Here is a 22,551-nt window from a genome sequence, read left to right on the forward strand (position 1 = left end):
TCACTCAGATCGTCCTGACTGGGCGCCGCCATTTTGTTTTAAACAAATGCAAATGATACGAGAGGTAGAATCTGATTGGTCCATTGGAGAGGCATGGAAGGGTCATAATTCGTAATATCCACTGATGGAGCTACGATCGGGCCTAGGAATTCCAGCCTTGTTCGGCAAGGGTGGAAACTGGACTTTTGTAGTCAGTTAACTCCCTTGCCCCGGGAAGGTGGGTCTCTAATGGTCACTGTTAAAGGGTAATGTTCACATTTACAATGCGTCAAATCCACACCCAATCATGCTCAAAGTGCTACATTATTACTCAGGTCAGTGGATCATTCTCGATTTTCGTTCTCAGCACCCTGGGGAGTATACAACCCAAGCAGCATGTGAGGCGCGCTGGAATGTTAACAGCTATTACCATCTCATTCTACCAGGTACCCATTAACTGCTGGGTGAACAGAGGCATATTTCGAACAAAGTCGCTTGCCTAAAGACACCACATGTTGCTATGTGTGTGGAAACTCTCAGGAGTCAAGCGGTCGGACACGGTCAGCCAACACATGTACAGATGGATAATTCTTAAATGAGAAATTTACTTGAAAACTGTAGGCTCAATAGTGACCTGGCTGATTACGGCGAGGTATCGTTCCATAAGGCGTGGATCGATGGCAATAATAATTTTTGTTAAGCTTTGTAGACCGTTAATTGTGACATTTAGTAGCATGGTCCACTTTTGAGCTAAACACACTGTGTTTTCAATGTAGAAGAAAAAATGTTTTATAAATATTAGCTTCCGCGGATATTTCAATCAGAGGTGGTTATTGTGATTTGATACCTCTGGTTAAGCAATTAAAACCGTCTGATTTAAAATATCATGGCAGAATATGCTTTGACGTTAACCCTCATTTGTTTTTCCCCATCTCTTTAAAAACGCACTATATCCACGACCAGCAACATTTGAACACATTTGAAAGCAAAATGTAGTCTATGTTATTGTTGGGCCCCATCGCTAAATACAACCCCACCCGAACCTCACCGCGACAAGAACGAAGGGCGGTAACTCTAATATTCCTCAACACTTACGCTGTTCACTGACAGTTTCAGATTCACAAGTTTAGCTGTCACAGTGTTAAGTCATGATTTATAGAAAACCTGAAACCATAAGCCATCTGCACTCAGTACCGCTAGAACAGACCAGGGGTAGGTTGGTATTTCTGTCGAGATGAGTGACGACGCATCGTCACGCTTGATGTAACGACCCCCAACACTCGCCCATTAATCAATGACTTCTCACAAATACCGGTGACCAGGACAGTGACATGGCAGTTTTTATTTCGCATGTGTCAACGGTAACGCTGCTTCCGCAATATCCGAGTTTACCAGGTTGTGAAATGTAAATCATAGACACACCGGAACCATTAGAAGAGAAACGGACACGTGAGTGTTGTAATCTGTCAAATATCGTTGTAATCTTATATCCTATGCTCAAGCCTAGTATGTGATGGAAAAAACTTCAAGTCAAGTTGGCTTCGATCAGCTAGTATTATTATAAAGGCTCAGTAGACATATATGGATTGAATACATGACTGCAACATGATATACTGTTTTGTAAATATCTCTAGAGGCAAATGACTTTATGTTGATCCTTGTAAGAAGGATGTAACAGTATTTAAGAGAAGGATGTAAAAGTATTTGAGAGGCCATTGAGAATGTAATATCTACATGAGAAACAGGATAGGCCTGCTATGACTATGTGAATTTGTAACTGCAAACTGGTAAACATATTTTTTTTGACCCAGTAATCAGGTTCTGATGCAACACCAGACTATAAATATCCGTGTTGCACTCAAATTACTGGGCATTTATCGTATGACCACTATAGACAGGACCCACGCTGTTTGTATCATTATGATTTGTCTTAGACTGTGAACATAATCATCATGTAACACCTTGTATCCCCGTATTATGGGTTTTTTGACTCAAGGAAACAGATAATACTACTAGGCTAATAGTCTCAAAACAAAGTATGATGCTGCATATGCTCTAACAATGTTTTTGTTAAAGTTTTTATTTTTCATATCAGAGACATGACATTGGGTGGACACACCGAAAGAAAATCAAGCAAGCGAATGATATTAAAAACCATATTCATAATTCAAGTATTAAACATGCCTCCTTTCACTCTGACCCACATCCCTCAAACATGTATGTACAGAGAAATGTATTTGCATAATTATAGACTACCTGGAGAGCCTGAGGTGGCATATATACCCTGCTCCACCTCTGCTCTATCAGGGCGGTCGGGTAGCCTAGTGGTTAAAGCATTCGCTTGTCACGCCGAAGACCCGGGTTCGATTCCCGACATGGGTACAATGTGTGAAGCCCATTTCTGTCCCCCGCCGTGATATTGCTGGAATATTGCTAAAAGCGGCGTAAAACCAAACTCACTCACTCACTCTGCTCTATCAGCCCTATACCGTGTGCTTTGTGATGGCCACATAGCATGTCTGTATCCAATTTTCTAGATGAAAGTATTTTCTTGTGTTCATTCCTTCAGATTGTTATCCATATCAGACAAGGGTCATAATTATGTAGCTTGTCATTATCCGTTAATACAGCCATTATTGCTTGGATCAAGGCTTGTTCAGGTGTGACTGTATTTCCAGGTGAGAAAGGCTAGAATAATATTATAATAGTTAATTTTGTTTGACTTTGTTGATTTTGCTACCACTACTCCAAAAGCACAAGATTAGGCACTATGGTGTTTTTGTCAATTATAATTTTTAATTTTTTTTCACACTGTCAGGTAGTAAATCTGAGAATCTAGACTAAGAACAAATGGAGCATCAGTACCACAGAATGAAGTATCCTGTAAGTATACAGTGCCTGTCTCCTGACAGTGTTTGACTGCCTGCACGTCTCACAGCCAGTCAGTTCAATACTCAATATGCACCAGGGATTCATCTAGGGTTCAAACTCGGTGGCTGCAAAGGGCAAATTTAGGAAAATTGTTTTTGTCCAAACCTTTTGATTTGTTTATTTGTCCTCATTGTCTGAAATTCAGAGTTGGTCAATCATTACAGCCAATGCAATCGTGTAATACTAAATTTTTAAATTTAAGCCTATTTATTTTACTTGGTCAGTTTAATACATTTGTTATCGGCTCATGATTTTCATGATTGGGGTTAACAAATTTTTAGTTCCTCTTGGGAAATTTTGCCTGACATTTTTATGACCTGATGCCTTGCCCACAAGAAAGCCTATATAAATCCCCATACATGCAGTTTGTAACAAATATTCATAACTCCTTGAACATAGGCACGACACCTGCCATGACCTTCTCCCCAAACGTCCTCAAGCATCTGCCATGTGCTTGACTAGCGCTGTAATTTCACTCCACCTGACCTTGTCATGTTTTTCCGTGACCTTTCCAAATTCCCCTGTGGATATCTCTTCTCCATGCATAATAACTGACAGCTTCAGTCTAGGGCAAATGGAAGTTAGTTCCAATTGCGTGTTTATAATTCCATAATCACGGTAATAAGCATCAAGTGGGGTGTCACAGATTTACTCTTATGAATTTTTGTTTGGCAGTTCCATGTCCTTTGTCATGGGTTTCATCAAAGTGGTAAATGTCCAAGACATACATCACTTTGGGCATTCCTCACAAATTAAGACCACGACATAACTGAAATACTGCTCCAAACAGTTTAAAACTCGGCACACCATTCTGAAATGTGTATGAGCTCCAGTTAACTTTTTGAGCAATTGAGTTTTTACTCTCAAGTCTCTATTTTAATTGGGTTATTACATTTTTCATTGGGTAACCAATATTTTTTCACTCATCTATTCATCACTCTATTGGGTTTTTCCCCAAATTAGTGACCATTTTAAGATTTTAAAAAACCCGAAATACTGTTTTAGATGTATATAGCTGTTCTAAATATATAGGCGAGATTCAGAAAGTTAATTAGCTCGTAACTGTGTTTTGGAAATTAGCTCCTTTGCACGCATGCTGTAAAAGCTTCATTGGGTATTTACGCGAGCCTTTTTTTATACATTTGAGTTTTTCATTTAATGCATGCGTTTCTGTACGTAAGTTGATTGAAAGTAATTGGGTTTTGAATATTTTAAGCAAATACGCTGCTTTTCTGTAGCTCTGAAAACAAGTTAAAAGAACACCTCATTCTTTCGAATTACTATAGTGAATCTGTCATGGCATAGGAAAGAATTGGATGTTCTTTAACTTCTTTTGAGTAGTAAATATGTTTTGTGTTTGCCCATGTAATAGACCCTCTCAATCTAGTAGTAATTCTATATTCAACGTAATAAGCACCCAGCTCTTATTAGTGCCAATGCTAATATTTGCTAATATATTGGCTTGTAAATAATTCCAATTAGCACCCCTTCCGATTGAAAATATGCACCTTTAATTATGGGCAATTAAATTCTGGAAAAATACATCTGTTGTATATAAACATTTCAGGTTGTCAGCATAAACCATAAAATATATCTTTCAACTCTGTTTTTTTCACCAAAATAATATTCTAATAAGAGCACCCTATTTCAAATTTTGAGAGCGCCCTGGGTGCTTTTTAGGTCAAATATGATAATATATAATATATACAAAATGTCCGCCCAGAGTTTAAATGAATACCTGTGCTAACCATTGTTCAGTAGTTGTAGATATCTGACTGCATGGGGCTTACATTTAAAGTGTGTCTGTGTGTGTGTGTGTGTGTGTGTGTGTGTGTCTGTGTGTGTGTGTGTGTGTCTCTGTCTGTCTGTCTGTGTGTGTCTGTGTCTGTCTGTGTGTGTGTCTCTGTGTGTCTGTGTGTGTGTCTCTGTGTGTGTGTGCGTGCATGCGTGTGTCTGTCTGTCTGTGTCTGTGTGTGTGTGTGTGTGTGTCAATATGTATGTATGTATGTATGTATGTATGTATGTATGTATGTATGTATGTATGTATGTATCTTGTCTCCTCATTTTATGTGTCTGCTTATGAAATTTCATTTTATATTTATTGTTGCTGATTAAGGAGAAGACAGTTGAATGGTTAGACTATAATTTACAGAAACAATTCTTTGGTTGAATAGCTTTTCTGAATCCAAACTAGTTTGTGATTTCTCTATGTCATCATAACACTGAAATACTGTTCAGGCCGTCTAAAGCTAAACCATATGATAACAGATGTGAAATCCCTTGCTCGTGAGTTTCACTAAAGTGATTAATGTCTAAGACCTGCATCATTTTGAGCTTTAAATATATTAAATGAGCTGAAATAAGGCATTAACCAAACTCACCATGCTCAATACAGATTCTTCTTTCACTCACTCTCACTCACTCACTCACTCACTCACTCACTCACTCACTCACTCTTGCTCACTCACTCACCGAAAATTCATAAACAAAAGCCACTAGATATGACAGAAATCGATCTTATCAATGCTTGTGGCTTTATCAATGTATTGTTGATAGTATGGTTAAGAAACAATCTCATTAAAATCAGGGGCTAAGTTCTTGCTGCCGCTAAACAAAGATCTGAGGACATCCCATTACGGGTCACATCAGAACGAACTTTCGCAAACTTTGACCGATCACTGAAATGACAAACAAGAAGTCAACATCAGCCAGTTAGAAAGCAGCTTCCTCTAGCTTTATGGCACTCGGTTGAACCTGGCGACTTCCATTTCAGACTACGCTTGAAAAATATGTTGACACAGTTCTCGATTAAAATTTTGAAAACTGAACAAACGAACATTCTGGAATGTCTAATATATGTTAACATTTTCAAGGTTGCATGATATGAAAACAGATTCCGACTCTCACTTTCATTATCTGGTAAGCGACGCTTTGATTGGTCATATGAAAGGTCGTTCTGACGTGACCCGTAACGGGATGTTCGCAGATCTTTGTTTTGCGGTAGTGAGAACTTAGATCTGATTTTAAAAAGGTTGGCAGGAATACTACATTTCATCATGTTCAGAAAGTCCTGGTAGTGGAGTGCAATTCTCAATAGAGGAGAAGGAACAAACTTTCCAAACTGATCAGCTGATGGCCCATTCCTCACTATGTTTTCTGAGTGCTCTTTAGGCACAGGGACTTGGTTGATGCATGTCATCATATCCAAATTGCATGGATCGATGCCCATGAGGTCTATCACTGGATTGTCTGGACCAGACTCGATTATGTGGAGCTTTTGTTTGTTTTTTAATGCCTCACTCACCAATATTCCAGCTACATAACATGTGTCTGTAAATAATTGAATCTGGACCAAATAATCCTGTGATTGACATCATCAGCATCTATCGAGGCAATAGGGATACAATGACATGCATCAACCAAGTCAGCTAGCCTGACCACCCAATCCCGTTAGTCGCCTCTTTTAGCATGGGTTGCTGAAGTCCAATTCAAACCCGGAATCCTAACAGGGCCCGAAATACAGCTGGCAGTAATGGAGTACAGCTATCACAATCAAAGCTTTCTCTATTGACTATCTAACACCCACTGGCCTAGCGGATAGAGTGGGTGCCCGGAGTGAACGCAACGTAAACATGGTAAAGCATCATTTCACCAACAAACAACTACCCAGATTGCCATGATTTGTTGGCCTTGTCATATACATGTGTCTGGCCATGTATAATATCTGACAAATGCCGTCTTCCCGAGGCAAGTGAGTTAACGGACTATAAAAGTCCAGTTTATGCCCTTGCCAAACTAGGCTGGTATTATGGAGTTACATTTTGGCTGGACTTACGAGTCTATGCATAGTCCAATCAAAACCGCAGAACAAAATTGAAATCCGGTTCGTAAACTGTCATGCAGATTTTGGTCGAATGCAGGATTTGCAAAGCATGTTCTGCGCTAGCTCATTGTCAACAGATATTTTCTAAATCTTTTCATGTTTTTAATCGAAGTGCTCATTTGATCTGATGCACTTTGCGATGTAAGACTCGTTTTATCACGGTAAAGATCTTGACTATCGATCAGGTCGTCCTGACCGGGCGCCACCATTTTGTTTGAAGCAAATGCAAGTGATACGAGAGGTGGAATCTGATTGGTCCATAGGAGTGGCATAGAAGGGACATAACTCGTAATAGCCACTGGTGGCGCTACGATCGAGCCCAGGAATTCCAGCCTAGTTCGGCAAGGGTGGAAACTGGACTTTAAAGTCAGTTAACTCCCTTGCCTCAGGAAGATGGACAAATGCGTGACTCCCTTCACTCGCTCTTTTAGACTGGTAATACAGGGGCAGAAAAGGTCTCCAGTACCCAATGTTTGTCACCAGACACATCCATAGGATGATAGGATGGTTGCATTGTGTGACCTGATTCAGTGTCATTGTATTCTTTGGATTGTATGTTTCCACATTTACTCATTCTTCCAGTGTCTCATTCTCTGTCTCAGGGTATGGACGACTATGGCCACCGTCATCGTATTCGCTCCCCTAGCAAGCTTATCTACATTGTGGGGGTCATTCTCTTCCTCGGGATCATCCTCACCGTCCTCAATATCTATGAGCTGCACAAGATGAAGGAGGATCATAGCATCCTCCACTCAGGGCTCATCCTCCCAGAGGGGCGCGACGGGAAGGCCGTGTACAAGCAGCCGGTGGTCTGGGTGGCAGGGAAGAGGGTGAGTGAGGGGAAGTCAGCCAGTGGTCTGGGGTCAGGGAAGAGGGTGAGTGAGGGGAAGTCAGACCGTGGTCTGGGAAGAGGGTGAGTGATGGGAAGTCAGCCGGTGGTCTGGGTGGCAGGGAAGAGGGTGAGTGATGGGAAGTCAGCCGGTGGTCTGGGTGGCAGGGAAGAGGGTGAGGGAGGGGAAGTCAGCCAGTGGTCTGGGGTCAGGGAAGAGGGTGAGTGAGGGGAAGTCAGACCGTGGTCTGGGAAGAGGGTGAGTGATGGGAAGTCAGCCGGTGGTCTGGGTGGCAGGGAAGAGGGTGAGTGATGGGAAGTCAGCCGGTGGTCTGGGTGGCAGGGAAGAGGGTGAGGGAGGGGAAGTCAGCCCGTGGTCTGGTGGGCAGGGAAGAGGGTGACTGAGGGCAAGTCAGCCAGTGGTCTGGGTGGCAGGGAAGAGGGTGAGTGATGGGAAGTCATCCGGTGGTCTGGGAAGAGGGTGAGTGATATGAAGTCAGCCCGTGGTCTGGTGGGCAGGGAAGAGGGTGACTGAGGGCAAGTCAGCCGGTGGTCTGGGTGGCAGGGAAGAGGGTGAGTGATGGGAAGTCAGACCGTGGTCTGGGAAGAGGGTGAGTGATATGAAGTCAGCCCGTGGTCTGGTGGGCAGGGAAGAGGGTGACTGAGGGCAAGTCAGCCCGCGGTCTGGGTGGCAGGGAAGAGGGTGAGGGAGGGGAAGTCAGACCGTGGTCTGGGTGGCAGGGAAGAGGGTGAGTGAATGGGAAGTCAGCCGGTGGTCTGGGTGGCAGGGAAGAGGGTGAGGGAGGGGAAGTCAGACCGTGGTCTGGGAAGAGGGTGAGTGATGGGAAGTCAGCCGGTGGTCTGGGTGGCAGGGAAGAAGGTGAGTGAATGGGAAGTCACCCCGTGGTCTGGGTGGCAGGGAAGAGGGTGACTGAGGGGAAGTCAGCCGGTGGTCTGGGTGGCAGGGAAGAGGGTGACTGAGAGGAAGTCAGCCGGTGGTCTGGGTGGCAGGGAAGAGGGTGAGTGAGAGGAAGTCAGCCGGTGGTCTGGGTGGCAGGGAAGAGGGTGAGTGAGGGGAAGTCAGACCATGGTCTGGGAAGAGGGTGAGTGATGGGAAGTCAGCCGGTGGTCTGGGTGGCAGGGAAGAGGGTGAGTGAGGGGAAGTCAGCCGGTGGTCTGGGGTCAGGGAAGAGGGTGAGTGAGAGGAAGTCAGCCGGTGGTCTGGGTGGCAGGGAAGAGGGTGAGTGAGGGGAAGTCAGCCCGCGGTCTGGGTTGCAGGGAAGAGGGTGAGGGAGGGGAAGTCAGCCCGTGGTCTGGTGGGCAGGGAAGAGGGTGAGTGAGAGGAAGTCAGCCGGTGGTCTGGGTGGCAGGGAAGAGGGTGAGTGATGGGAAGTCAGCCGGTGGTCTGGGTGGCAGGGAAGAGGGTGAGTGAGGGGAAGTCAGCCGGTGGTCTGGGTGGCAGGGAAGAGGGTGAGGGAGGGGAAGTCAGCCCGTGGTCTGGTGGGCAGGGAAGAGGGTGAGTGAGAGGAAGTCAGCCGGTGGTCTGGGTGGCAGGGAAGAGGGTGAGTGAGGGGAAGTCAGCCGGTGGTCTGGGTGGCAGGGAAGAGGGTGAGTTAGGGGAAGTCAGACCATGGTCTGCGAAGAGGGTGAGTGATGGGAAGTCAGCCGGTGGTCTGGGTGGCAGGGAAGAGGGTGAGTGAGGGGAAGTCAGCCGGTGGTCTGGGTGGCAGGGAAGAGGGTGAGTGAGGGGAAGTCAGACCGTGGTCTGGGAAGAGGGTGAGTGATGGGAAGTCAGCCGGTGGTCTGGGGTCAGGGAAGAGGGTGAGTGAGAGGAAGTCAGCCGGTGGTCTGGGTGGCAGGGAAGAGGGTGAGTGAGGGGAAGTCAGACCGTGGTCTGGGTGGCAGGGAAGAGGGTGACTGAGGGGAAGTCAGCCGGTGGTCTGGGTGGCAGGGAAGAGGGTGAGTGAGGGGAAGTCAGCCGGTGGTCTGGGGTCAGGGAAGAGGGTGAGTGAGAGGAAGTCAGCCGGTGGTCTGGGTGGCAGGGAAGAGGGTGAGTGACGGGAAGTCAGACCGTGGTCTGGGTGGCAGGGAAGAGGGTGAGTGAATGGGAAGTCAGCCCGTGGTCAGGGTTGCAGGGAAGAGGGTGAGTGAGGGGAAGTCAGCCGGTGGTCTGGGTTGCAGGGAAGAGGGTGAGTGAGGGGAAGTCAGCCAGTGGTCTGGGAAGAGGGTGAGTAATGGGAAGTCAGCCGGTGGTCTGGGTGGCAGGGAAGAGGGTGAGTGAGGGGAAGTCAGCCAGTGGTCTGGGGTCAGGGAAGAGGGTGAGTGAGGGGAAGTCAGACCGTGGTCTGGGAAGAGGGTGAGTAATGGGAAGTCAGCCGGTGGTCTGGGTGGCAGGGAAGAGGGTGAGTGAGAGGAAGTCAGCCAGTGGTCTGGGTGGCAGGGAAGAGGGTGAGTGAGGGGAAGTCAGACCGTGGTCTGGGTGGCAGGGAAGAGGGTGAGTGAATGGGAAGTCAGCCGGTGGTCTGGGAAGAGGGTGAGTGAGGGGAAGTCAGCCGGTGGTCTGGGTGGCAGGGAAGAGGGTGAGTGATGGGAAGTCATCCGGTGGTCTGGGTGGCAGGGAAGAGGGTGAGTGAGGGGAAGTCAGCCAGTGGTCTGGGGTCAGGGAAGAGGGTGAGTGAGGGGAAGTCAGACCGTGGTCTGGGAAGAGGGTGAGTAATGGGAAGTCAGCCGGTGGTCTGGGTGGCAGGGAAGAGGGTGAGTGAGGGGAAGTCAGCCGGTGGTCTGGGTGGCAGGGAAGAGGGTGAGTGAGGGGAAGTCAGCCCATGGTCTGGGTGGCATGGAAGAGGGTGAGGGAGGGGATGTCAGCCCGTGGTCTGGGGACAATAATTATGATCATGATACTTTTAACACATGCTTAAGTTTTCATGAAGTTCTTGAAGTTTAGTGCAAAATAATTACCCTCATTTGGTTATTTGGCACATTAAACTTTATAACACAGTTATGAAAATCAACTGTGAAACACTAAGGTTCCTGGCCGTTCTGCTGAAATATAGGTCAGCCATTAATCATGTTAATATTTTCCCTGGGCGGCATCACCTGTTACATCTACCATGTCCTGTGTTTCAGATCGAGACCGGCTACCTGAAGCACGTATTTAATGTGTTTGAAAGAGTTGGGTATGTGACAGGAAGTCAGGAGTCCGACTGGGACATTCTCTGGTCACATGACTACCCATTTATTGCATTCGCCAAATCTATGTCCAACCTGAAACCACATCAGAGGGTAAGAATTGCATGGGGAACACTGAAGGCCACAATAAATATATTATTAGATTTCATCCAAATCAAGGGTGTGAGGCAGGAGTTATTCTTTTTTAAAATTATTTATTTAAAACAATCTTGCCCATTTCTTTCCATTTGGACAATGAGATTAATTAATAAAGAAATACTTATCTTGGAAAATGTTTTCTTTCTCTTAAAACACACACGATAATGTTTATTTCCAACAACTACTGGTCATACTATAGGCCAATGGTTTACTTGAACACATTGTAGCTGTGATGTAGCATGGTTGTAGCTGTGATGTAGATGTGATGTGGCTGTGTTGTAGCTGTGATGTAGATGTGATGTGGCTGTGTTGTGGCTGTGATGTAGATCTGATGTGGCTGTGTTGTGGCTGTGGTCTAGCTGTGATGTGGCTGTGATGTAGATGTGATGTGGCTGTGGTCTAGCTGTGATGTGGCTGTGATGTAGATGTGATGTGGCTGTGATGTAGATGTGATGTAGATGTGATGTGGATGTGATGTAGATGTGATGTAGATGTGATGTAGCTGTGATGTAGCTGTGATGTAGATGTGATGTGGCTGTGATGTAGATGTGATGTGGCTGTGATGTAGATGTGATGTAGATGTGATGTAGATGTGATGTGGCTGTGATGTAGCTGTGAGGTAGATGTGATGTGGCTGTGATGTAGATGTGATGTGGCTGTGATGTGGCTGTGATGTAGCTGTGTTGTAGATGTGATGTGGCTGTGATGTGGCTGTGATGTAGCTGTGTTGTAGATGTGATGTGGCTGTGATGTAGCTGTGATGTAGATGTGATGTGGCTGTGATGTAGCTGTGTTGTAGATGTGACTGTGTTGTAGCTGTGATGTAGATGTGATGTAGATGTGATGTGGCTGTGATGTGACTGTGTTGTAGCTGTGATGTAGATGTGATGTGGCTGTGTTGTAGCTGTGATGTAGATGTGATGTAGCGGGGATGTAGATGTGATGTAGCTGTGTTGTGGTTGTGATGGAGCTGTGTTGTGGCTGTGATGTGGCTGTGATGTAGCTGTGATGTGGCTGTGATGTAGCTGTGTTGTGGCTGTGATGGAGCTGTGTTGTGGCTGTGATGTGGCTGTGATGTGGCTGTGTTGTAGCTGTGATGTGGCTGTGATGTAGCTGTGATATAGCTGTGATGTAGATGTGATGTGGCTGTGATGTAGCTGTGATGTGGCTGTGATGTGGCTGTGATCTAGCTGTGATGTGGCTGTGATGTAGCGGTGATGTAGATGTGATGTAGCTGTGTTGTGGTTGTGATGGAGCTGTGTTGTGGCTGTGATGTGGCTGTGATGTAGCTGTGATGTGGCTGTGATGTAGCTGTGTTGTGGCTGTGATGGAGCTGTGTTGTGGCTGTGATGTGGCTGTGTTGTAGCTGTGATGTGGCTGTGATGTAGCTGTGATATAGCTGTGATGTAGATGTGATGTGGCTGTGATGTAGCTGTGATGTGGCTGTGATGTGGCTGTGATCTAGCTGTGATGTGGCTGTGATCTAGCTGTGATGTGGCTGTGATGTAGCGGTGATGTAGATGTGATGTAGCGGTGATGTGGCTGTGATGTAGATGTGTTGTAGCTGTGATGGAGCTGTGTTGTAGCTGTGTTGGAGCTGTGTTGGAGCTGTGAACCTGCTGATGTGCATTCTTCTGTAGCTGTGTGTATCTGTCATCCTCCAGGTGAATCATTTCCCGGGGTCGGGGTACATCACCAACAAGGCCAGCCTCGCCTCAACCAAGATGAAGTTCATCCCACGGGCGTTCAAAGTGCCCTACGACAAGGACAAGTTCCGAGATTATGTAAGTCATCAAACCATCAGTTAATGTTTGTGGTGATATCAGATTCTGCTTTTGCAAGTACCTGCCAACATTTTCCCAGTTATTTCAGTGTTCCAAGGGAGGCAGGGTAGCCTTGTGGTTATAGCGCTGGTTTGTCACACAAAAAATACAGATTTGACTCCCCCCATGGATACAATACATGGACCCCATTCTCTGTGGCCCATGCCTTAATATTGATGGAAAAGTACACATGAAAGTGACATAAAAACAAATTATTACCCACTACACTGAGTGAAGAGACGGATGGTGAGATACCAAAGCAGTATGTCACATGTGTTGACCACTTTTTATTGTTTTCGTTTGTTTGTTTGTTTATTAAACCACACAAGCACAGATTCGCTTTTTACTCTACATCAGTAATACATAGATCTACGACAGACATTTACTATAGAGAAATATCCATTTGCCATGCACATGTAGACTACAGATTGATAGAGGTCTCTTGGTCTCTGAAAGTGTTTGTTTAGGAAGAAACTTACCTAGCTGTCGGATGAAATCACTCAAGCTGAACATTCCCCATACAAATCATATGAAAACATTTGGAAATGTGTCGACTTCTGATTTTGTAGCCCAAAACTTCCAAAATGTGTGGAGGGTATCCATTTCAAACTGTGGCATGGTATCTCAGTGTGGTATCACTGGGACAAGTACACACAGCCACACACACACAGGTGCATACACATAGATACACATATGTACACACATATGCACGTGCGGTACATATGTCGTTGTATAAATGTAAGTGCAATAATCTTGAGCGTACCAAAACCCCATTTTATTTCATCTTGGCTATTAATTGCCTCCAGGCCAAGGATCATCCGGGCACCAAGTGGGTACAGAAGAGCAACAACCACCGCGGCATCGAGATCAAGGACATACAAGGTAGGACCAGGTTGTGTCTGTAGTAGGAGATGATTCACTCCTTAGACCGGGTTATCATGGAGATGATTCACCCCTTAGACAGGGTTATCAGAGATGTTTCATCCCTTTGACCGGGTTATCTTGGAGATGATTCACCCCTTAGACCGGGTTATCATGGAGATGATTCACCCCTTAGACCGGGTTATCATGGAGATGATTCACCCCTTAGACCAGGTTATCATGGAGATGATTCACCCCTTAGACCGGGTTATCATAGAGATGTTTCATCCCTTAGACCTGGTTATCATAGAGATAATTCACCTCTTAGACCGGGTTATCATGGAGATGATTCACCCCTTAGACCGGGTTATCATGGAGATGATTCACCCCTTAGACCGGGTTATCATAGAGATGTTTCATCCCTTAGACCTGGTTATCTTGGAGATGATTCACCCCTTAGACTGGGTTATGGAGATGATTCATCCCTTAGACCGGGTTATCAGGGAGATGATTCACCTCTTAGACCGGGTTATCATGGAGATGATTCACCCCTTAGACTGGGTTATCATGGAGATGATTCACCTCTTAGACTGGGTTATCATAGAGATGATTCACCTCTTAGACCGGGTTATTATGGAAATGATTCACCCCTTAGACCGGGTTATCATGGAGATGATTCACCTTTTAGACAGGGTTAACATGGAGTTGATTCACCCCTTAGACTGGGTTATCATGGAGATGATTCACCCCTTAGACCGGGTTATCATGGAGATGATTCACCTCTTAGACTGGGTTATCATAGAGATGATTCACCTATTAGACTGGGTTATTATGGAGATGATTCACCTCCTAGACCGGGTTATCATGGAGATGATTCACCTCTTAGACCGGGTTATCATGGAGATGATTCACCCCTTAGACTGGGTTATCATGGAGATGATTCACCCCTTAGACTGGGTTATCATGGAGATGATTCACCTCTTACACTGGGTTATCATAGAGATGATTCACCCCTTAGACCGGGTTATTATGGAGATGATTCACCCCTTAGACCGGGTTATTATGGAGATGATTCACCCCTTAGACCTGGTTATCTGGTTTCTGTTATTGGTCTGTATGCTTAGAAAAGTTTACTTAGGTGATTATGTGTAAAGAACTGATTTTGTGTTTGATACATTTGAATTAATCTTGCCCCAAAACGTAATTGAGAAAAAACATTTTCTCTTATTTTAAAATAAAAAAGTATTTTTTTGTTATATTAACATAAATATATATAAACATATATTTTGTCTATTATCAATTAAAATTATGCATATGTGACACATAAAATTTAGGTAGAATGAAAAGCAAGGTCTTCCCTCATAATGTACAGTCCTTCGTTTTCATGCTTTCTGTCCTGGGTGCACACATTGCTTAGGCCACGACGCTTTTACTTTTTGTTATTCTGAATCTAGTCATCCTATTTTTCTTTGTTTTGAGAAATATTACCTTTAGGTTAAGTTTTTCTGATAAGATACAAGGAACAGGTTGATATATTTAGTAATTGGATCATCTTCCTTGCTAAGTAATCGTGTAATTACCATCAGTAAGAGAGAAGTTCAAAATTATTATCTGACATTATTAATAAATGCATAGGGTTAGTAACAATGTTGTTTTGCTTCAGCTTAAATTTTAATGTGCAGTCATCATGTTTCATCAGTTGATATGATCTTAACATCTGTTTTGATGACACATTCCTTGTATCATCACTTTGGCTCGGGAAACAGAAGAACAAATCATTAGTTTGTTGTGGCCTCAGCATCATGGTGTTATCTCCCCTGGTGTCTGGATTGTCCCCTCTCTGTTCTGTAGACCTGGACTTGACGCAGGAGGGTACATTTATACAGGAGTATGTGGCCAAGCCGTTCCTCATTGACAAAAGGTGAGGAACTAGTTCTCTCCATCATCATGCCAAGTAATGTTGGAACTGGCTTGGGGTTTTACCATCGATCATTTCATTTAAACAATTTCTTCTAATCTACCAATCTTTGAATATACATGTATATGTAATTGGTTGTCTGTGGTGTAAAGCTACAAATACATTTTTTAGAATCTTTCATCACAAGACAGTAGGGCTGGGATGAATCCAAATTTACTACCCGCCACCCTATTACCCGACCCTACCCGGGCACCCACTGTAGGTCTCAGGAGATGTCTCAAAATGTCCAGGGGTGGTCGGGTAGCCTTGTGGTTAAAGCGTTCACCCGTCACTACGAAGACCCGAGTTCGATTCCCGACCTGGGTACAATGTGTGAAGCCCATTTCTGGTGTCCCCCGCCGTGATATTGCTGGAATATTGCTAAAAGCGGCGTAAAAACCATACTCACTCACTCACTCAAAATGTCCGATTGGGAACTTTTTTAGCATAGCCCTGGCAAAACGTATTTAGATACATGTATTAAACAATCTGGTCATTCATACACTGAAGTTGACTTAAGTTATATCTTTATTCAATCATATGAAAAATCAGAAGGATTGGGTGCATAGTCAGAAAGAAAAGTGAACATTAATGATTTGTATTGTAGCCATAGAGTTCCAAATAATTTTCGTCATTAGACAATATATCACGTGACTTACCACAGGTCCGGGTAGTCCTGTGGGTACCCCGGACCTACTCGGTACCCACCCGCCTTGGGTACCCGATTTGCCCATCCCAGCCCTACAAGACAGAACTATGTCTGTATATGCACAAAATTTTGTCTAGCTTGTTCCAAAGGTCAGACCAATTGTATTCTTTCTTTTACATATTTCCTGGGCCATCTTTCCAAAATGAAGAAACCACACACAAAAGAGCAAAACAAAAACAATAATAAACCGAAAAATATAAAACTCTTCATGTCTGGCCTTATGAAGAAAGACACAATGTCTATTTTACTTTGAGTTCAATGTGTGTACCAAGCATCATATTGTTTACATTAAATTATGTACATTTCCCATCAAGCTAACCATTATATTTTTACCAACCTGCCAGTAAAACTTCCTCTGTCAGCATGTTTGTGTCACAGTGACGCCACACCTTCATCAATAGGAAATTGTGATTGTGTGAAAGCTTTTGTTGTGAGTTTATTTAATTTTTTTGTGATAAGTGGGAAGCTGTGCTTGATGTATTGTAAGTTTGTCACGATGTATTTATCCATCATGTTAAAGCAGGGATAAGTTTATAATATTATGACCGAGATAAAGTTTTATCCTCATCTGAATATACTTGTTCCAGATAAGGATTTGAGCCATTGAGTGTTACTCATACGGTATCATTTACTAGGTATTGTTAGTTTTCTTAGGCATTTGATATGCTTTTACTCCCTTGGGTCCAGTCTATTGTGTATACTGTATTCGATGTAATAAGCACCCAGGGCACTCTCAAAAAAAGAAATAGGGGGCTCTAATTAGAATATTATTTTGGTGAAAAAAACAGAGTTGAAAGATCATAAATTTTGTGGTTTATGCTGACAGCCTGAAATGTTTATATATGAGAGGTATATTTTTCCAGAATTTAATTGCCCATAATTAAGGGTGCATATAACACACGAGTGCATTTTATACATGAATAAATAAGTCTTGTGTACATTGATCAATCGGAAGGTGTGCTAATTGGGATTGTTCACTTGCCAATATATTTGCAAATATCGCCGTGGGTGCTTATTTGAGCGGGGCACTTATTACGTCGAATATGGCACTTACAACAATGAGTGGACATGTTTTAGATAACTTAAAATGCAGTTTCAGGTGACTCCTAATTTGTATCTGTTCATGTGCTGCCTCAAGTGTGTAACATGTCATATATAGACACAACAGTGATGTACATGTACATGTAAGATTAACATTAATCATGTATGTTAGTCATGGATGCTACTATTTTATGCATTGTTCACTGCAGTAGAGTTCAGCCCGCCTCCGTGGTCTAGTGGTAGAGCGTCTACCTGGAGAGTGGAAGGTCCGGGGTTTGATCCCCGGCCGCGTCATACCAAAAGATGTTAAAAGATGGTACTTGTTGTTACCCTGTCTGGCGCTCGGCATTCAGGGACTAAAACAAGGACTGGTTGGCTCGGAGTCAGTATACTGTGTCTGAGTGGGGTATTCATGTTAAACTGTGACATGGTATCTCAGTGGGCTAGCACTATAAATCAGCATCAGTTCGGACTAGTACAAGCAGCCATCCACACACAAAATGAAATTCTATCCTTGTGTTTCTATATTGTGCAAAAAATCAGACAGGTGGTTCTGTTTCAGGAAGTTTGATATCGGTGTCTATACCATCCTGACCTCCATTGACCCCCTGAGACTGTACATCGTGGAGGGGGATGCTCTCTTCAGGTGAGTAAGTCTCAGCCATCTCAACGACGTGTAGGAGCTTTTATGAGCACTTCCTGATAATCCTGATTCTGCCATGTTAGAGACCCTACTTATAAACCTATCACAGACACTGACCATTGTGTTCGACAGTACTTGGTTTTTTCGTAATAACTTCAGGTTACATCTTTACCAAGTAAGAGCTCAACACAGGTTTGAGGTTTTACTCTTCCCTAGTAAGATCAGATTTGAGGTTTTACTTTTCCCCAGAAAGATCAGATTTGAGGTTTTACTTTTCCCCAGAAAGATCGGATTTGAGGTTTTGCTTTTCCCTAGCAAGACAAAGACAATTGCAATTTTTTTTTATTTCCTCAAAATGTTAAGAAAGTAAGAAAAAGAGAGTGAGGGCAGGAGGAATAGGGAATGAATCATATGTAGAGTTACCTCCCTTTGTGTTAAAAACCCGGGTATAGGGGGATCTGTCACAATAGACTGACAAAATTAGTTGAGTATTGAATTTTTTAAGATAAATAATTTGTTTATATTGAAAGTGACTTATTTCTGGTTGGAGGAATGAAAAAAAACACTTCTTTTCATTTGTTTCCTTTTTTACAATTAAGTTTTTAGGTTTTATATAAAGTGTGGACTTATTGTAACAATGTCAAACATTGTGCATATGGATGAACATCTTCTTTATTACTATCAGGTCAATCTTTATTTTAGCCAAATGAGATCATTTTGAGCTACATGAATGTATTTTATGTCGTTTTTATCTTCCCAAACTAATTTGATTGAAAGATGATTGAAGACAATGACATAAAAGTGTGTCCCACCGTACATGGAAGGACTGATTGCTGTGTCTCTGTGTGTGCAGGTTCTGTGTGAAGGACTACTATCCCTTCAACTATCACATCCTGGAGAAGTATGTGGTGAAGGATGACTACACGCCCATGTGGAAGGTACAGACATCATAGCCTGCTAGCCAGGGGTCTGTGGCAAGCAACACTTTCAAGGGGCTAGTAGACAGTAGGACAAAAGCCCTCCTGTTTTATCTTTCAGAAAAAGTGTTTTGTGAGATGCACATGTAGGGGTTGCTTTTCTTTAGTTATTATCCTGATTGTATAAAGATCTTGGTGATAACTTGCACAACATAATAGCTATATTATTTATGTTCCCCATGGGAATTCCAGGTTCGAATAGATCCCACAACCTATGCAGGTCAAAAGAGGCCAACAACTGGATCGGGTGGTCAGGTTCGGTGACTGTGTGTCGTCGTACCCAAAGGCGTTGATCTTTGTTCACAATTTCAATTCCTGAATAGTCAGGCCCAGCTTGATTACATATAGGCATGGTATTCACTAACAAAAAGCAAAATCGAAACAAAAACTGACCTGACTTGTCATGTACAATTTCAGTTTGTAGAAACATGAAAAGTTTCATTATTTTTGTTCTCAGTGAAAAATTTTAATAAGTCATCCTTGCATCTTCATGCTCGTGAGAGGACTTGACAGCATCAGACATTGGCACTACTCATATAGTCCTTGCCAATCTGCCCAATAGTTAAGGTATTTTAAGGACTAGTAGAAATTTGTTATTTGTAAGGGTTTTGCTATGTGTTATCATTAAAAGGACTAGTCGACTAAAACAGTTAGTTTCTATCGCTGCTTGAAACAAAAAATGCCCAAGAAACATCAAATAAATCTTTTATGAAGCGTTATAGGGGTTTCAATGCAAGATAGGACCCTCAAATTGATGTGTTGTTGAAATGTTGAAATATGTTAAAGTGTTGAAGTACTATAGAGGGTGTGAGCAAAAGTGGAAGAAGTTGGCACTCGTCTTATAGTCCTTGCCAAACTGCCCAATAGTTAAGGCATCATCATCATTGTATTTCCTATACATATAGACCACAGGCCTTTGTGTACAAAAGACAGGTTATAAACATTCAGTTTCGCATTTCTTACTTCATTTGCATACTATAGATATTTTGTTAGATTTGTTATAGTATATGTATCTGGTGATGACAGTAGCATATTAAATGCTAGGATGACAATAGAACTTTGCTTTGAGATATAGTTACCATAATTTGTCATACGATGGACAAATAAGCAGGAAGTGGCAATCGGTTTCAACACAGTCTAGTTTACAAAGATTTCATTTTCTTAAATTTCTTGGAATTTTATAATGACATCCATTCTCAATTTCCAAAGTATGACAACTGAGTCTGAATCTCGTGAGGGTTGTGTTCATTTTTTGCGAAGTTAATAATGACAAAGAAGGTTCACATTTAACACAAGTTTTAAAATAAGCATAATATGACATTTTTGAACTTGCAAGAAGTTTGCTATGCCAGTTCTGCAGATAATTGTCTTTTAGACGTTGTTGAAACATATCAAGGAAAACCTTTCGGTTTCCATACATTTGAAACATCCATACATCTCCGAACCCAAGTTTAGGAAAACAGTCCCTAAATTTAGTAACCCAATTGATACGACCATGTTCATCATGAAGGCACAACATATTGTAGCACTTTCTTGGTAAACGGAAGCCTGGCATCTTTAGTATGTTCAGCCAATATGTCAAACCTTCTGGTCAAAGCATATATAAGGTATCACAAGGACTTGTAGAAAATTGCCTGTTTTAAGGGTTTTGCTACATGTTACCACTATAAGGTCTAGTGGTCTAAGTATGTTAGTTTGTATTGCTGAGCATCCTACATGTGTGTCTGTTCCAGCTGCCATCTCTGAAGAAGCTGTATGAGGACATGAACTATTCATTCATCAACACCTTCAATGCCTACTTACAGAAGAAAGGTCAGTCCCGACATCCACCTAATGTCGAATCAAACTGTCATGTCAGCTGTTAAACACCCAGTGTTTGATCATTCTTTTTTTATCATTTCATTATGTCTGTCTAGACTATCGCTAATGTTTGTTGTTCCAGGTCTGAACTACAGGAAAGTGTGGGATGATATTCGATCTGCCATATTGACTGTGTATAAGGACAAAGAAGCCAAGCTTGTTGAAGCAACAAATAAGTACAAGAGTACCAGGTGTGTGGGGTGACCACTTCTTGCTCTGTTTGTATTCCGCCTGACTGCAATACATAGTTACAATATGATTAATTCTTTCCCTCCCTTCTTGTCTGCTGGTAGAACTGGAGTCTATGCTTGTAGAAAGATTCATGTAATATTGATCACACCGACAGGTTCTTTGACCTGGCTGATTGTGTGTCACAAGGCCCTGAGGACATTGATTGTGTGTCACAAGGCCCTGAGGACATTGATAGTGTGTCACAAGGCCCTGAGGACATTGATAGTGTGTCACACTGCCCTGAGGACATTGATAGTGTGTCACAAGGCCCTGAGGACATTGATAGTGTGTCACAAGGCCCTGAGGACATTGATAGTGTGTCACACTGCCCTGAGGACATTGATAGTGTGTCACTGTGCCCTGAGGACATTGATAGTGTGTCACACTGCCCTGAGGACATTGATAGTGTGTCACAAGGCCCTGAGGACATTGATAGTGTGTCACACTGCCCTGAGGACATTGATAGTGTGTCACAAGGCCCTGAGGACATTGATAGTGTGTCACAAGGCCCTGAGGACATTGATAGTGTGTCACTGTGCCCTGAGGACATTGATAGTGTGTCACACTGCCCTGAGGACATTGATAGTGTGTCACAAGGCCCTGAGGACATTGATAGTGTGTCACAAGGCCCTGAGGACATTGATAGTGTGTCACTGTGCCCTGAGGACATTGATAGTGTGTCACACTGCCCTGAGGACATTGATAGTGTGTCACAAGGCCCTGAGGACATTGATAGTGTGTCACAAGGCCCTGAGGACATTGATAGTGTGTCACACTGCCCTGAGGACATTGATAGTGTGTCACAAGGCCCTGAGGACATTGCTAGTGTGTCACTGTGCCCTGAGGACATTGATAGTGTGTCACACTGCCCTGAGGACATTGATAGTGTGTCACAAGGCCCTGAGGACATTGATAGTGTGTCACAAGGCCCTGAGGACATTGATTGTGTGTCACAAGGCCCTGAGGACATTGATAGTGTGTCACAAGGCCCTGAGGACATTGATAGTGTGTCACACTGCCCTGAGGACATTGATAGTGTGTCACAAGGCCCTGAGGACATTGATAGTGTGTCACACTGCCCTGAGGACATTGATAGTGTGTCACAAGGCCCTGAGGACATTGATAGTGTGTCACAAGGCCCTGAGGACATTGATAGTGTGTCACACTGCCCTGAGGACATTGATAGTGTGTCACTGTGCCCTGAGGACATTGATAGTGTGTCACACTGCCCTGAGGACATTGATAGTGTGTCACAAGGCCCTGAGGACATTGATAGTGTGTCACAAGGCCCTGAGGACATTGATAGTGTGTCACACTGCCCTGAGGACATTGATAGTGTGTCACTGTGCCCTGAGGACATTGATAGTGTGTCACACTGCCCTGAGGACATTGATAGTGTGTCACAAGGCCCTGAGGACATTGATAGTGTGTCACACTGCCCTGAGGACATTGATAGTGTGTCACAAGGCCCTGAGGACATTGATAGTGTGTCACAAGGCC

At 43.5% G+C, this 22,551-nt stretch overlaps 1 protein-coding gene across 3 annotated transcripts in view; it reads left to right on the plus strand.

Annotated features, from left to right (window-relative positions):
* The first annotated feature begins 1,063 nt into the window (after positions 1-1,063).
* LOC139442325 (probable tubulin polyglutamylase ttll-15) overlaps positions 1,064-22,551 on the plus strand; it is a 34,566-nt gene continuing 13,078 nt past the window's right edge. The window contains exons 1-11 of one of the 3 annotated variants that reach the window (XM_071223120.1): positions 1,064-1,428; positions 2,798-2,862; positions 7,396-7,623; positions 10,749-10,904; positions 12,614-12,733; positions 13,579-13,654; positions 15,485-15,554; positions 17,903-17,986; positions 18,837-18,921; positions 20,694-20,772; positions 20,903-21,011. In XM_071223120.1, coding sequence (XP_071079221.1) covers positions 2,830-2,862; positions 7,396-7,623; positions 10,749-10,904; positions 12,614-12,733; positions 13,579-13,654; positions 15,485-15,554; positions 17,903-17,986; positions 18,837-18,921; positions 20,694-20,772; positions 20,903-21,011 — 1,040 coding nt within the window. In that variant the 5' untranslated portion in view covers positions 1,064-1,428; positions 2,798-2,829. The remainder of the gene's footprint in view (positions 1,429-2,797; positions 2,863-7,395; positions 7,624-10,748; positions 10,905-12,613; positions 12,734-13,578; positions 13,655-15,484; positions 15,555-17,902; positions 17,987-18,836; positions 18,922-20,693; positions 20,773-20,902; positions 21,012-22,551) is intronic. The other 2 variants (XM_071223121.1, XM_071223122.1) reach the window with 2 other exon arrangements.

The sequence above is a fragment of the Haliotis cracherodii genome, unplaced genomic scaffold (genome assembly GCF_022045235.1).
Source record: "Haliotis cracherodii isolate W230 unplaced genomic scaffold, xgHalCrac1.p SCAF_5, whole genome shotgun sequence".
In the NCBI taxonomy this organism is placed as follows: Eukaryota; Metazoa; Mollusca; class Gastropoda; order Lepetellida; family Haliotidae; genus Haliotis; species Haliotis cracherodii.